At 43.6% G+C, this 14,866-nt stretch overlaps 1 protein-coding gene across 1 annotated transcript in view; it reads left to right on the top strand.

Annotated features, from left to right (window-relative positions):
• The window catches only part of LOC124075500 (H-2 class I histocompatibility antigen, Q10 alpha chain), a 29,911-nt gene extending 18,721 nt beyond the window's left edge, over positions 1-11,190 (top strand). Inside the window, exons 4-8 of the mRNA XM_046418944.2 lie at positions 1,576-1,836; positions 2,021-2,296; positions 4,083-4,355; positions 4,460-4,576; positions 5,049-11,190. Coding sequence (XP_046274900.1) covers positions 1,576-1,836; positions 2,021-2,296; positions 4,083-4,264 — 719 coding nt within the window. The 3' untranslated portion in view covers positions 4,265-4,355; positions 4,460-4,576; positions 5,049-11,190. The remainder of the gene's footprint in view (positions 1-1,575; positions 1,837-2,020; positions 2,297-4,082; positions 4,356-4,459; positions 4,577-5,048) is intronic.
• The last annotated feature ends 3,676 nt before the right edge of the window (positions 11,191-14,866 follow it).

Below are 14,866 nucleotides of genomic sequence, written 5' to 3'. Positions count from 1 at the left end.
AATTGACTTAGGCAAGAGAGGGAGGAAAGTTCTTGGGATAGAAGGAATAGTATGTTCAAAGGGCTTGGATGGAGTTTGGTGTGGCCAGAACATCACAAAGAGGTAGTAAACAGCCTACCTCTACAGTGGAGATGTGTCTGACTTCTTCCACATATGACTGTTTAAACATGGTCACTGACTGTGTGCCCAGTGCTGTTCTTGACAAAAAGTAAGAGATTATAATGTCCTTGAGTAGCTGAGATTGCTGGGAGAGCCTGGCCATTAACAAGATAAACAAAGTGCATTTTGTAGATAGGATTGTAGTACTCTGAAGAAAAAATAATACAGAGATGGGAGGATAAGTATTCAATATTCAATGGAGTAGGCAAGAAAGCCCTCACTGAGAAGGTGACATGCAAGTAAAAACTCTGCTTAATTAGGTAAGGGAGTGAGCCATGGATATTTCTGAGAAAAAAAAATGTGAATTTTCTTCTTTTACTTTTTTGGGTGAACCCTCATGCCTACTAAGCATATGCTCTACCCTTGAGCTACACCTTCAGCCCAGTGCAGTGACTTTTTTAAAAGATACAGCATTATTTTAATAGCTGGAGTCAAGACTGGCTGCTAAATAGATTTCATCTCTAGAAACACTGAATGGTTGAATTGAGGCTTCTGGAGACATGGTACAGAGTAACCTTGAGGCAGCATTTGAATTTCAGAACAGATGGACTAGCAATGTCTGTGGGAGAAGAAGAAAGCAGGGAGTGGAGATCAAGATGCCACCAACTTGAGCTGGGGATGTAGCTCACTGGTAGAGCCCCTGCCTAGTATGAGAGATGTCCAGGGTTTAATCCCCAGCACTGTTTAAAAAAATAATAAACCACCAACTTGGCAAGATGGCTCAAGAAAAGAATGATGGATGGACTTGATCAAATTTCTCTGGAGAATGTTTAAATAAATTAAGGTTCCAAACAACCAAGATTTTAAAAACCATATTCTTTTAAATTGTGAGATGATCATTACTTACAGAGATGACTGTAAGATCTGAATAACTAGACCATGAATGAGATGCTGAGAACTTTCTAGGAGTAAAGCCCATGAGCTTTAATGCATGAACTTTAAGTGTTTAATTGATCGATTGCTTAAGCTATTTGGATGCCTTTTATTGTGATCAAATACATAACAAAAATTTTAGGTATATAGTTAATGTGGCATTAAATACATTCACATTATTGGATAACCATCGTCACCATCCATTTCTAGAATATTTTCATCTTCTTAATCTGAAACTCTATACCCACTAAATATAACTCCCCATTCCATTCCCCCATCCTTTCTTTTTTTAACTGAAATTTCCAGTTTTGCATTTTTGGGGTGTGAGTATGTATGTATGTGCTTTGCTGAGAATTTAACTGCAGGCCTCATGCTGGCTAGTCAAGCACTCTACTACTAAGCTGCCCTTAAAATTCCCAGTTTTTAAACTTGCTGACAGAATATTTTTTGGATAGGTTTCTACCCTTCACTCCATCCTGTTACAAACCTCATACAGGTCCCAGCTGTGTGTGTGAACTTGAGACCATTTTTGTGTTTCTACAGGGACCCATTCACTTCACTACCACTACCTAACCCTATCAGAGCCATGCCCAGGCCTCCAGAAGTTTCTGGCTGTGGGCTATGTGGACGACCAGCCCTTCATCTGGTATGACAGTTGCAGAGGGAAGGCTGAGCCTCAGGCCCCGTGGATGGCACTAGTGGATGCCCAGTACTGGGAGACAGAAACCCAGAAACAGAGGGCCTGGGAGAAGGTGCAGCAGGTGGAGATGTGGACAGTGATGGGCTACCACAATCAGAGTGGCGGTATGTGGATAACCCTAGCTGCTCATGGGAATTCTCTGGGTAGCTTTTTTTTTTTTTTTTTTTTTTAAATGCCAATGCCCACCCCACCATTTGGAGGGCCCATAGGTGGCAGGCTTCTCCCTGGCTCTCTAGACTCTGGCCTTGTGGCCTTCAATAACCAGGGCCTTTTGGCCTGCATATACAGGTACACACAGTGCTCAGCGCATGTTTGGCTGTGAGATCCAGGAAGATGGCAGGTCCAGCAGCTTCTGGCAATTTGGCTTCAATGGACAGGACCACCTGTCTCTGGACCTAGAGACACTGAGCTGGGTGTCAGCAGAGCCAGTGGCTGTGCGGACCAAGCGCTGGTGGGAGATGGAGCGCTGCTATGCAGAGTATGACAAGGCCTACCTGGAAAGCCTCTGCCTCATCTCCCTGCACAGGTATCTGGAGCTGGGAAGCCAGAGCCTCACTTGGATAGGTAAGGCCCAGTCAGCAGCAGCCATGCAAAGAGTGAGCCATATACTCCCATTCACAAGAGGTGTCCCATTTGACAGAGAAGCCTGGGAGAGAAGAAGGGATAAGCTATGTCCTCTTGGAAGAGCTCACTAAGGGGACACAGCTTATCCCTCCCTCCAAAGGGAGGGCCAATTAGCCAACAGTTTCCTCACACAAAACTGAACCTTGATCCCTTGCTCCAGGTGTGATAGAGTAAGGAATTCTGGGCTCTCTGCTGACCCACAGCATTGTCTTGGACAATGAACACCCTGTCTGTAGGCATACCCTAATCCAATTCAGTTCTGATACTGTCTACTTTGAAACAGTGCCAGATCACAGATTGAGGGCTCAGTCCCCAGGTCTACTTTCCCCACCCCTATTTTAGATGCCAGTCACAAATCCTATGTTGTTTTACTGTGCTTCTAATTGACCAACGAGCTATAAATTCTCACAACCCACTCCTTGGGTTTCGTTAATTTGCTTTGGTGGTTCACAGAACTCAGGGAAACATTTATGTTTATGGGTTTATTATAAAGGATGTTACAAAGGATACAGATAAAGATATGTTTAGAATGTGGAAAGAGAAGAGGTGTGGAGCTTCCATGCTGTCTCTGGGCCTGCCACTCTCCAGGAATCTCTATGTGTTCAGCAATGTGGAATCCCTCCAAACCCTGTCCTTTGGGTTTGTATGGGGACTCCATTACATAGGCACTAATGATAATAGACTGGGTGGGGAAACCCCCTATGGCCTGCCTGCTGCAGCATTTTTCTGGCCTCTCTGTACAGCATTCTTCCCTCCAGGATATGAGGAAGGCCCCTTCTGGAATGAGGATGGTCTGATCTATTGGACAAAGATAGGTCAGAGAATTTCTTTATGGTCAGCTTCAATACAGATGGAGAAAGATTAGAGTTTCTATAACCAGCCATGGGGAAAAGAAATTCTAGCACACAATCCAGGATGGGACCATGCTAGGGTATTGGACCTTGGGCTTCTACCCATGAGACATCTCATTACAATCATGGCTAGAAGAGCTGGCCCTGGAGGCTGAGCACATGGAGAAACGCCCCAGTGGAGATGTCTTGGGAAGGGAGTTATGAGCCAGGACATGCTATATTTCAGAATAGCATAGTAATAATGATGCCCACTTTCCAAAACTCCATGTTATGGTATGTTACACAATGATTGTTAAATTCTCACTTAGCACAAGACATGGTCTACATCATTTACCAAGATCATCTTATTTTGAACAACCCTGAAAAAAAAAAAAAGAATGATTAATCCCCCATTAAGCTTTGAGAAAATGAAGAGTTAAAAGGCCTCCCTCAGGTCACCAAGCTGGAAAGAGGTCATGCGGGGCTTCAAACTCCTCCCCATCCTAGTTTTAAGGTGAGGGAAGTATTATCATCCTTGCCTTCATTTAACAACCACTTGTTAGGTACCTACTATGTGCTGGAAGTCAAAGAGTAGGTATATAAAGTCTCTGGGGGAAAAAAATCCTAGGATCTATGAGTGAAAAAGGTGGTGGATATGGCCACATAGGACCCTACTCAGAGGTTAGGAATAGGAAGTCACATCCCCTTTGGAAATTTTCAGGGCACTGCCCCTTTAGCTATGCCTACAAAGTTTCAACATGAGTGCCTCCCCTAGAGAGATCCTATCCCTACCTTCTTCCTGTCCTCCACACTTGGAAGATCTCCATGGAGATAAAGCATGAAGAATGAATGAGCAGAGAGGTGCTTACCAGCATTGTTCTCTCCTTTTCCTGCAGAGCCTCCCATGGTGCAGGTGACAAAGCACACCACCCAGGATGGGACCATGCTGAGATGCTGGGCCTTGGGCTTCTACCCACCAGACATCTCACTGAGCTGGTGGCTGGGTAGGAAGGAGCTGGTCCTGGAGACTGAGCATGTGGAGACACGCCCCAGTGGGGATGGCACTTATCAGACATGAACATCAGTTCGGGTGCCAGCTGGGAAGGAGGCCTGGTATACCTGCCACGTGCAGCACCCTGGCCTGAAGCACACCCTCACTGTGGCATGGGGTGAGGAGCTAACCTTGAGGAGGAGTCAAGATGGGGAAGAGGGTGGTGCCAGGACACCTGTAGACAACCCCATGGTCTTGGACTCTTTTCTCTGTCTTCCTTAGACTCATCCTCTATTGGCAATGACAGTGGCAATGGCACACTACTTGGTGGGGTCACTGTCCTGGTCTTTGTTGGGCTGGTAGCTGTAATTGTGATACTGAAAAAGAAGTGTCTTCAAGGTAAGTGAGGAAGAAACAAAGGTGTGAGAGGTCCTCCTGGCTGATGCAGCCCTATAAAAAAAAATGAGAGCATTTAGTCTGATCTTGGAAAGGGCCCAGAAAGAGAGGCAGAGGGCAAAGGTGGGAATTCAGGACCACTTTGCTTCCCTTCTCCCACCCCTGCCCACCACCCACCTCATCTGTTTTGTGTTCTTTTTTCCCTACACCAGAGAGAAGTTTTACAGGCAAGCTCCAGTTTATTTGTAGGCTGGGTGGGTTATATGTGGAAAAAAAGCCCTAATACTCCCAAGCATGGCTAAGATGCCTTAGAACCAAAGATGGTAGAGGCATTGGGACAGGCACTTCCTGTCTCTAGCCCTGGCCTCAGCCCCTGATCCCTCCCACTATCTTAGACCATCCCTGGCAGGAGCCAGCAATTCCAAGCATTGGTAGGGAGAAAACAATCTGTCATTTCCCTCCTTCCTCCCTGCAGGTGGAGAAGATAATCTTAACTCCCAAAGCCCAGCAAGGACAGAAGCTGCTCAGACTCTCTGCTGATTAAAATTCCCCATTACAAAATCAAGGAAGTATTTTGTAGGGGCATTTTGGGTCCCCTAGAGAAACCCTAAACTAACTGGCTGATAGCTGTGATCTGACCACAAAGAGTCTATCCTATCTTCTTATTTCTGCCAGCCTCCTTATACATGATATCTGCAACTGATATGGTTTTTCCATTCCTGAAGTCATTCTAAAAAATCTAATCATTTCAGGGCTCAGGATGTAGTTTAATTGTAGAACATTTGCCTAGCCTATATAAGACTATGGGCTCCATCCCCCAGCATTGCAAAAAAAATAATACCAAACAAAAAAATCTAAACATTTCCTGTTGGGGGCAGATAGAAGGGCAGTAATAACAGTTCCTCAGATCTGTTTCCCACTTGACAATTTGCAGAATGATTTCATGTTATATATCTATATCTATCTATCTATCTATCTATCTATCTATATCTATATCTATATCTATATATATATATATCTCACACTTGAGCCTCATGGGCATCCTGTGGATTTGGCTACATTATTCTTATCCCCACTTCCCTGACTTGGAAACTGAGGCTCCAATCAGTTAAGGGAAAACCGGAACAACAGTTAGGAGGAATTATATGGACAATGTCTTGGCATCCATCTGTTAGTACTGAGAAGAAATTTATGAATATGTGCCTATTTTTTTTTAATTTTTTATTGTGGGTTGTTCAAAACATTACAAATTTCTTGACATATCATATTCCACACTTTGATTCAAGTGGGTTATGAACTCCCACCTAAATATGTGCCTATTTTTAGAAATATGTTCTTGTATGTATATATGACCCCCTTTTGTAAAGAAAATAGAGTGGTCAAGGTGACAGTGTCCTGTTTATGTGGAAAACTCAAAAGGACAGATGCCCAGGAGTCTATTATTTACTTGCAGGCAGCTGGAGGATGGGAAACAACACACAGTCCTATTTTATTTCCTGTCCTTTTGAATGGTTTGAGTTTTGACAGTGAACACATGTTACTTGCTACAATAAGGGAAATATCTGTTTTTGCTGTGTCATATGGAAATGTTTAAGTGTGAAACTCAGGAAAGGCTCTCAGCCTCACCTTCCAATAGGGCAAAACCCTCATGTCTCCTTTGATTATGCAACAATAGCTGGGTGTGAGAGCACACACCTGTCATTCCAGCTACTGGCAATGCCAACTACTCAGGAGGCTGAGATAGGAAGATCATAATTTCAAGGTCAGACTGTACACCTTAGTGAGATCCTGTCTCAAAATAATTTTTAAGAAGGGCTAAGGATATAGCTCAGTGGTAGAGCACTTGCCTAGTGTGCACAAGGCCCTGGGTTCAATCTCAAGTTCCAAGAAAACAAAAACAGTTATCGTCTCATAGGCTATATGATATGCAAGGGGCTGGTGGGTTGGAATGGAGAGGAAGCCAGGGACTCGGGCAAGTAAGTGTTTCACTGTTATGGGGTTGTTGGATTTCAGTGGATAATGGACTCATGGAGGAGCCTCCTCTGCCTCTTCTTCATCATGTTTGTCCTCTAGCTAGGAGCCTACCGGATCCACAGGAACCATGACAGAGCCTTCTTACAAGAACTTCTGAAACTTCCATGTTCTACTTCTCTGGGAAACCAAAGCCCAAGAATGTGAAAGACTTTGATACTACAAAAAATTTTCCAGCCTGTGCTGTGGCCTGCAGGGCCTCAACAGTGAGCTAGTAATTTAGATCTTATTGAAGAATGGCACTTAAATGTCTGTCTCAGTGACACCAAGGTTTTCTATGTGTATTATCAAGCAAGGTTCTAAGCACTTTACTTTCATTAAGCTGTTTAATCCTCCTAACATGCATATGTGGAAGAATAATCCTGTGCTGTGGGTGAAAAACCTGAGGTCCAGAGAGGGTGAGCCATAGGCAGAGCTGTAATGAGACCAGGCAGTCTGACTGCCATCTGTGTGATTCACCACTGCACCAAGTCTCAACGACAACTATGCTGTTCTGTAAATGTGCAGTTAAGTACAGGTCTCCAATCCTTTACCTGCAATTCTAAAATGCAAAAACACCCAAAAGCCAAGGGTTTTTTCCTAATTTGGGCATCAAACCTGACCCGAACTGAAGTGAGATCATTTATACCCTTAATTTCTTCTAGTGTGCCTTTTTGCAATTCTCTACTGAAATGCTAATATATTCAACATCTGCCAGATAGAATCCTTTCTAATATTCAAGGAATTATAAATACATCTGACCCAAAGGTTTCAAGTAAGGGATTATGGACCTGTATTAATAAAGTTTTACAGTAATAAACATGTTTTAATTTCACTGATAAAAACAGAGTTCTCTGGCTGGATGGTTGGAGTGGAGTCTAGCTAAAAGGCGAGTCTGGGCATGAGTGCCTAGGTACACCCAACCCTTCTTCCCTGAGTAGAAGGGGTGGCAGAAGCAGGTTGGAGGAAGCTGCTGGCTGTCCAGTCTTATTTCACATTGATACAGCTGTTTCACCTTTCTGTGCCTCTCTCCCAAGACTTCAGACTCCTCTGGATCCCCAGACCTACAGCTGATTTAATCTACCCCCAAACCCTACCCCCTCGAAGTTAGATCCTTTATGGGTAAGGATAGGACTTAGGCTGGCATCTTGCATGGCTTCTTTCAGGACAGGGGGTTTATAGAAGGTCAGGGAGCTTTTAGACTGAGGTGGACCTGTCCTCCTAGGATTGGTTTACATAAGTGAGAGCCCTGGGAATAAGGACATGGAAGTTCCTATCTAGATCTGTACTTTTCCATGTCCAGGACCCTAAATGCCTCTAGTGCTGAGGGCTTATAGGACCATCTCTTCCAATGTGGAAAAAGGGCAGAGAGGCCATGGGCTGTACAGAGGACAGCAGCAGACCTCAGGCTGCGTACCACTGTAAGGATAAGGTCACTTCAGTCTTCTTAATGGCCTTATTGGCTACTTATTTTAAAAGCTGCCTGAACACATCTACAACTATCCTTGATATCTATCAGCAACCCTTGCTTTGGTACCTCACTGCCTTTTTATGCTGGCTTTCCCCACCTTGGTGGTCAGTGCAGGCCCCTCAGCTCACATGGCCTTCTCACCTAGGCATGACACCTGCATGGAAGCCACAGGACCTTAAGGGCAGGGGGATGGTGGACAGAAGAGCTCTGACTAGAAGGAGAGCAGATAGCCACTGTAGTGGCCTCCTGGCCTAAAGGACTTTCTTCCACTTAATCTTCAGTCTTTATCTTCCCACTTCTGGAGCATCCCTCATCCTAACTTCTTGTTCTCAAGAGTCCCCCAAGGCGTCCCAGACAACATCTGCCAGATAGAATCCACCATTCCTCTTGCTAAGGGAAATGCTGTCCTGAGCTTCAGGCAGTGTCTACTACTTAACTGGATTATGAGACCCTTGGCAACTGGACATGACTTTGACTATTTTTTTAATTGTATTTTACTTAGAGGTTAGTTCAGTTTTTAACCATGGACATATAAATACATTTTGGAATTTGAGGGATCCTAAAGCATCTCTATAAGCCTCTGATAACTTTGCACACTAATCCCCCACAACTTCTACCCAATTATCATACTGCCTCCCTCCCATAGATTTTGCAGCTTTTCTCTGTGTTTTAGTCAGCTTTCCCTCACTGGGAAAATACTTGAGAAAGACAACTTAAAAGGAGGATTTGTTTTGGGCTCGTGGTTCCAGAGGTTTTAGCCATAGTCACTTGGCCCCATTGTTTTGAGACCTATGGCATAGCAGAATATCACAGTGGAGGAAACCTCATGGCAGCCAGGAGGCAAAAAAGAGGAAAGGGCTGGGGTCCTAATGCGCCCCCCCCCCCCAGGTGCACACACCCAGTCACCTAACTTCTTTCCACTAGGCCTCACATCCTAAAGTTCCACCACTTTCCAGCAACACCATAGACTGGCTACTAAGCTTTCAAAACATAGGTTTTTGAGGGACATCTAAGATCCAAACCATAACATTATGTAAACATGTCCCTGCAGGGGATGTTCTAAGACCCTAGCTTGAACATCAGCTTGCTGGGGGAACACCTGCTGCTGACTGGATCACAGAACGTTCAAGGTACTCTGTGACTTTTGGTCAGGGCGTGGAAAGAAAGTGGGGAAAACTAGAGGACACTGCAGGACCCCCAAAATATATATAATTTTAGGAATGGGAGGTGAAGGGCAAGTTAGGAGGGCTCTGAGCACCTTTGGAAGCAGAGAAGAGGCCTGCAAATCTGGCAAGGTCATGATGAAAGCTTTGCAGTTTCTTCCCCCAGATCACAGACCCCTGAGAAAAACAGCCTTCCCACCCAGCAGGGCACATTGATTTAAGTGTCCTGAGGGCACCACCACTGGCCACTGCTGGCACTGCTTCCCTCCCTGTGCCCAGACTGGACTGGCCTTGGGATCTCACTGTAGGAAGACAGGGGTTCTCCCCAACTAGTGGAGTGCCTAGTTCTTGGACAGCCCTGAGATCTACCCCCTATTGGTACAAATCTCTCCTGCTAACCACTCAGGAGTTTAGTTTCAAAATAGCAACTGTGGGCTGGGGATGTGGCTCAAGCAATAGGGCGCTCGCCTGGCATGCGTGCGGCCCGGGTTCGATCCTCAGCACCACATACAAACAAAGATGTTGTGTCTGCCGAAAACTAAAAAATAAATATTAAAAAAAAAATTCTCTCTCTCTCTCTCACTCTCTCTTTAAAAAAAAAAAAAATAGCAACCATTTGGGCCATCAGTATTCAGAGAAGTTTCTGGCTGCTCTGGTAGCTGGATGCTTTGTGATTATGTGAATGAATAATTGAGTTTATTTTTTTTTAATTTTTTATTCTTTTTAGTTATATATGACAGTAGACTGTATAACTTCACACTTCTATGGCTGTACATGATGTGGAGTTACACTGGTTGTGTATGCATATATGAACATAGGAAAATGTCTGATTTATTCTATTGTCAATGAATTTATTCATTACTGTCATAATGAATTTATTCATGAACAATAGTGAATTGTAGACATTCAATGGATAATATCAGAATCCATATACACCAAATGGAAGCCTTTCTTATATCCCTACTGTTCCCTGACTTGGAACAAACACCTTTCCACCCTGTGGCCTTCTGGAATTCTCCAAGTTCAGTTTCTTGCTCTTCCAAGATTCTCATGTGGTCTTTCTGGATATCCCTACTGTGAGATTCTCCATTGTCCACAACCACATCTTCCATGGGGCCATTATGAACCTATCACCCAAGTCAGACAATGAAAGCAGGGCCTGGGCCAAGCAGAGAGACAAGCACAAAGGCCAGCAGAACTTGTGAGCATGTCTTTTTTTTTCTCCTCTTAACTTCTTAGAAAAGCTCCAAGACCATGGTGAAAATGGAAGAGTAACTGAGGACACAGGATGTCTCACGTGTGTCTTTTTATTTTCTTTGCTACTGTACCAGCCCATCACCGAATACAATTGGCCCTCAATAACCACAAGTTCCACTTCCATGGATTCAACCCACCACAGATCTAATATTCAGGAGGGAAATGCATTGGTGCTGAATATGTACAGATTTTTTTCTGGTCTTTAATCGCTAAACAATATACAACAATTATTTGCCTAGCATTTATAATGTATTAGGTATTAACAGCAATGTAGAGATGATTTAAATTATCTGGAAATATACACTTAAGTTATATGCAAATGCTATGCCATTTCATATAGAGGACTTAAGCATCTGACAATTTTGGTATAAGTGAGTGGTCCTGGAACCAATTCCCATGGATACAGAGGGATGACTGTAGTAAGATCCAGAACAGAGCTCCAGAGCCTCACCTCAAGGTAAACAGCTGGGGAGAAGGGAGTCAGCTTTCCAGCTGCCCACACTTAAGGTTGAACTCCTAGCCAGGTCTCTTTCGACCCTCTTCCTCCACAATAATGGAACTACGTATTACAGCCTGTGCATTTCCCCACAGTTTGTACCTAGTAATGTGCATAATTATCAATTGGAGATTGATCTTCTCTCTCTCTCTCTCTCTCTCTCTCTCTCTCTCTCTCTCTCACACACACACACACACACACACACACACACACACACACACACACACACATAAGATGGAGATTCTGAAACTGAACCAACCACTGACCAAGTCTGAGCATCAGGCACAAACACTTTCCAGCCTTCCTTTCTCTCCATGCCTCCAACTCCAGGTGCCCCAGGATCTAGTGGGGTAACCATACTACCAGAGTATCTTAAGTCTTCTCTTTGAAGGACGGACACACACACACACACAGTGACACTTATGTGAGACGTGTGCCATCCCCACATATCTTGTCAACTTCTGTTTTCTATCTGTTCTATCCATAGCCTGCCAAATAAGAAGTCCTCAAACCTAACACCTAAGGGAGTTTTGAGGGTCTTACCAAAGGGAAGCACGTTAGAAAAACAACTAAGATGAGGAATGGACCTTTGTTCTAGGCAGTTTCCTAAACCCACAACTAAAGATATAGACAAAACAGATAGCCAGTACCATTCTTTGGAAGAGAAACTAAACATCATCTTCATATCCTCCTCCTCATCCCAGCAACTAGGATAAAAGTCCTCCTATTTTTATTTTCTTCCAGCCCTTCTTCCTCTCAGTGCCTCCAACTCCATGCTGGGGATTGAACCTAGGACCTTATACATTCTAGGCAAGCACTTAACCACTGAGCTATATCCCAGCCCCTAGCCTTTCTCATTGTGGGCTGTCTTGCATTGAGCAAACATGACAAGAAAAGCTAATGCTTATATAGTACTAGCATGTGAAACTGTAAAAAGTTCTTTTCATATTAACTCATTTCACATTCACAACAACTTGGTAAATATATTCTTATTCCTATTTTAGGATGAGGCAACTACAAGAGAGAGTTGCCATAGGGCTGGGTGTGTAGCTCAATGGTAGAGTGCTGTCCTAGCATAAACAAAGCCCTGGACTTGATCCCCAGTACTACCAAGAGAGAGAGAGGGGAGGGAGAGAGAGACACATAGAAAGAGACATAAGCGCATGCCCAAAGTCCCACAGCTAGGGAGCATCAAGGCAGACAGCAAAGGTTGCTCCCCAGTGTCTCAGAACCTTGGTAGAAAACATTAGGTGCTCAAAACATGCTAGCCAAGATATATAAATAATATAGATGAGAGGAAGAAACAGAAATAAATGGGTGAGTTGATGTCTACATATTTAAATACATAAATGTCCCAAAGCATCTATGTAACCTCTCAGGGTTCAGATCCCAGTTCTGTCACCTATCTGATCGTGTGCCTTTGAGCCAGTCACCTAACCATTTTGTTTCTCAGTTTCTATATCTGTAAGATGGAGTAATAATATTATAAAGATATGTGAGGATTATATGCCTTAATACCCATATGCAAAAGTACCTAAAAGTTTTTTACACATAGCAAGGGCTATATGAATATGTAATTTAAAAATACATTTTATCATTGGAAATAAAGTTATATAGAGAGGTTTTTCTACTAGGAATAAATGTGGTGGATGACCTGGGCACTGTGGCACATGCATGTAATCCCAGTGGCTTGGGAGGCTGAGGTAGGAGGATCGAGAGTTCAAAGCCAGCCTCAGCAACTTAGTGAGCCCCTTAGCAAATCGGCAAGACTCTGTCTCTAATAAAATTTTAAAAAGAAAAAAAAAAAAAAAAGATCTGGGGATGTGGCTCAGTGGTTAAGCACTTCTGGGTTCAATCCCCAGAACCAAAAAAGAAAAAAAATGTGGTGGGTGAACTACCACTTTCAGCCAAGATGAACCAACAGATAAGATTTACCTTCCCACTTGAAAAAAACAAAAAAAACTTTTGGTTTTAAAGATACTTGGCATCAAGCAAGGAAAACTGATGTGAGACAGGAAACAAGGCAAGCCCTATAATCGCCCCAACTTAGTGCCTCAAATAAGTGCAGGGAGGGGAAACCCAGGCAGAATCAGGCAGGCCCCTGAGATGATATGTAGCTGAGATTTCAGGCTGACCAAGACAGCTGGAGTTCATAGGACAGGGTAACAGGAAAAGGCTGTAGGATTCAGGGAATCTGCAGAGGGCACTGAACTTTAGTCCTGAATGCATCTCACTGCTGTTTCTTTCCCAGTGCCTCTTGGATAGTGGGCACATGTGGCCCTAAGTGTGCCAGATGTACTTTAAGGGCCTGCTCCAAGAGCACCCTCAGCAGAGCTCCCAGCTGGGTTCAGGAGAAGGCTAACAGTCCTCCTGTGAATAGGACAACTGCCTGATTGAAGAGATGGCAAGGTTGTGAGAGAATTGAAAAATAAGCCCCCCTTCGACCCTGGAAAATATCAACTCCCAAATTTTGAGGGAATCTAAATGAAATCCCTCTTAAGCTGCCACTCAGATCTGGGCAGCAGGTGGGGGTCTTAGTTCTTTTTCTATAACAAAATAGTTGGTATGAGGTAATTTATAAAGAAAAGATTTTGATTGGTTCATGGCTCTGGAGGCTGGAAAGTTCACAAGCACATGCCAGCATCTGCTCAGCATCTGGTGAGGAGGGCCTTCTTGCTGTATCATAAATGGTGGAAGCCATCACACAAACAAGGAGCAAGAAAGCCAAAGAAAGCTCACTTTTTTCCTATGGGTACATTATAATTATAGAAAATAGTGGAATTCATTATGCCATATTCATATATACACATGATATAATTTGCTCAGTCTCCTTCACCAGTACTTTCCTTTCCCTCCCCTTTTCCCTTGCCCTGATCTACTTGCTCTGCTGCTCCCAAGATAACCCATTAACCATTGATCAATGAGTGGGGTTCATCTAGAGCCCTCATAGCCCAATCTCCTCCCAAAAGTCTTCCCACAAATCAACATTGCTATATTGAGAACCATGTTTCCAATAAATGCACTTTTGGGGGGACACATTTGAACTATAGGAGGTAGTAATTTCCAAGTGAAAGCAAGATGAAAAATGTATGCACTAAACTTTACAGATGCTCATTTGCCTAGGTATTCTTGAGAATGAATGTTTAAGTTCCACTTAGGCCCCTTGTCTTCTATTCTTATTTTTCTCTATCCATCTTCTTCAAGCCCAGCTTCTTGCTCTTTCCTTCAGTTATCCTTCTTCCTTCCTGAGCTCAGCACCTGTCTCTTCCCTCAGTCTTCTCCCTAACTCCTTCTCCCACTTCACTAACCTCACCCTTTTTGTGAAAAGCAGAAGTTGAATTAAGGTATAGGTGTAGAATTCTAGTTTGTTTGTTTTTTTTAATCTGGCGACTGAACCCAGGGTACTTTACCACTGAGATACATTCCCAAAATCTTTTATTTTGAAACAGGGTCTTGCTAAGTTGTTTAGGGATTGCTAAATTGCAGAGGCTGGCCCCAAACTTGCAATCCTCCTGCCTCAGGCTCCCAAGCTGCTGGGATTACAGGCATGCTCCACCACACCTTGCTCAGTTTCAATTCTTGTTGTTCAGATATCCCCCCTCTTCACCTCATGGCTACTTGGGCTCAATCCTGATCTCCAGGAAGGCTCCCAGATTACATAATAGAAATTAAAAATAAAACAACATGAATAGGTGTTCCATTTTAGGCAGGTCAAGCCTGAGTTTTAATTCCTTTCTCTCCAGATATAAGGCCCTCAGAACCACTAAAATGACATGTGGTGAGCTATATATTACCACAATTTCCTTATCACTCCACTCTATTCTAAGTGGGAGTCTCTGAAGCCAATTTGTTACAGAAAAAGAATACAGCTAGGTCATGAGAATATAGAGATAAGT

This window comes from Marmota monax, unplaced genomic scaffold (genome assembly GCF_021218885.2).
Source record: "Marmota monax isolate L192 unplaced genomic scaffold, Marmota_monax_Labrador192_F-V1.1 WCK01_AAM20220418_F8-fsc01613, whole genome shotgun sequence".
In the NCBI taxonomy this organism is placed as follows: domain Eukaryota; kingdom Metazoa; phylum Chordata; class Mammalia; order Rodentia; family Sciuridae; genus Marmota; species Marmota monax.
This window is presented reverse-complemented; position numbering and strand designations above follow the sequence as displayed.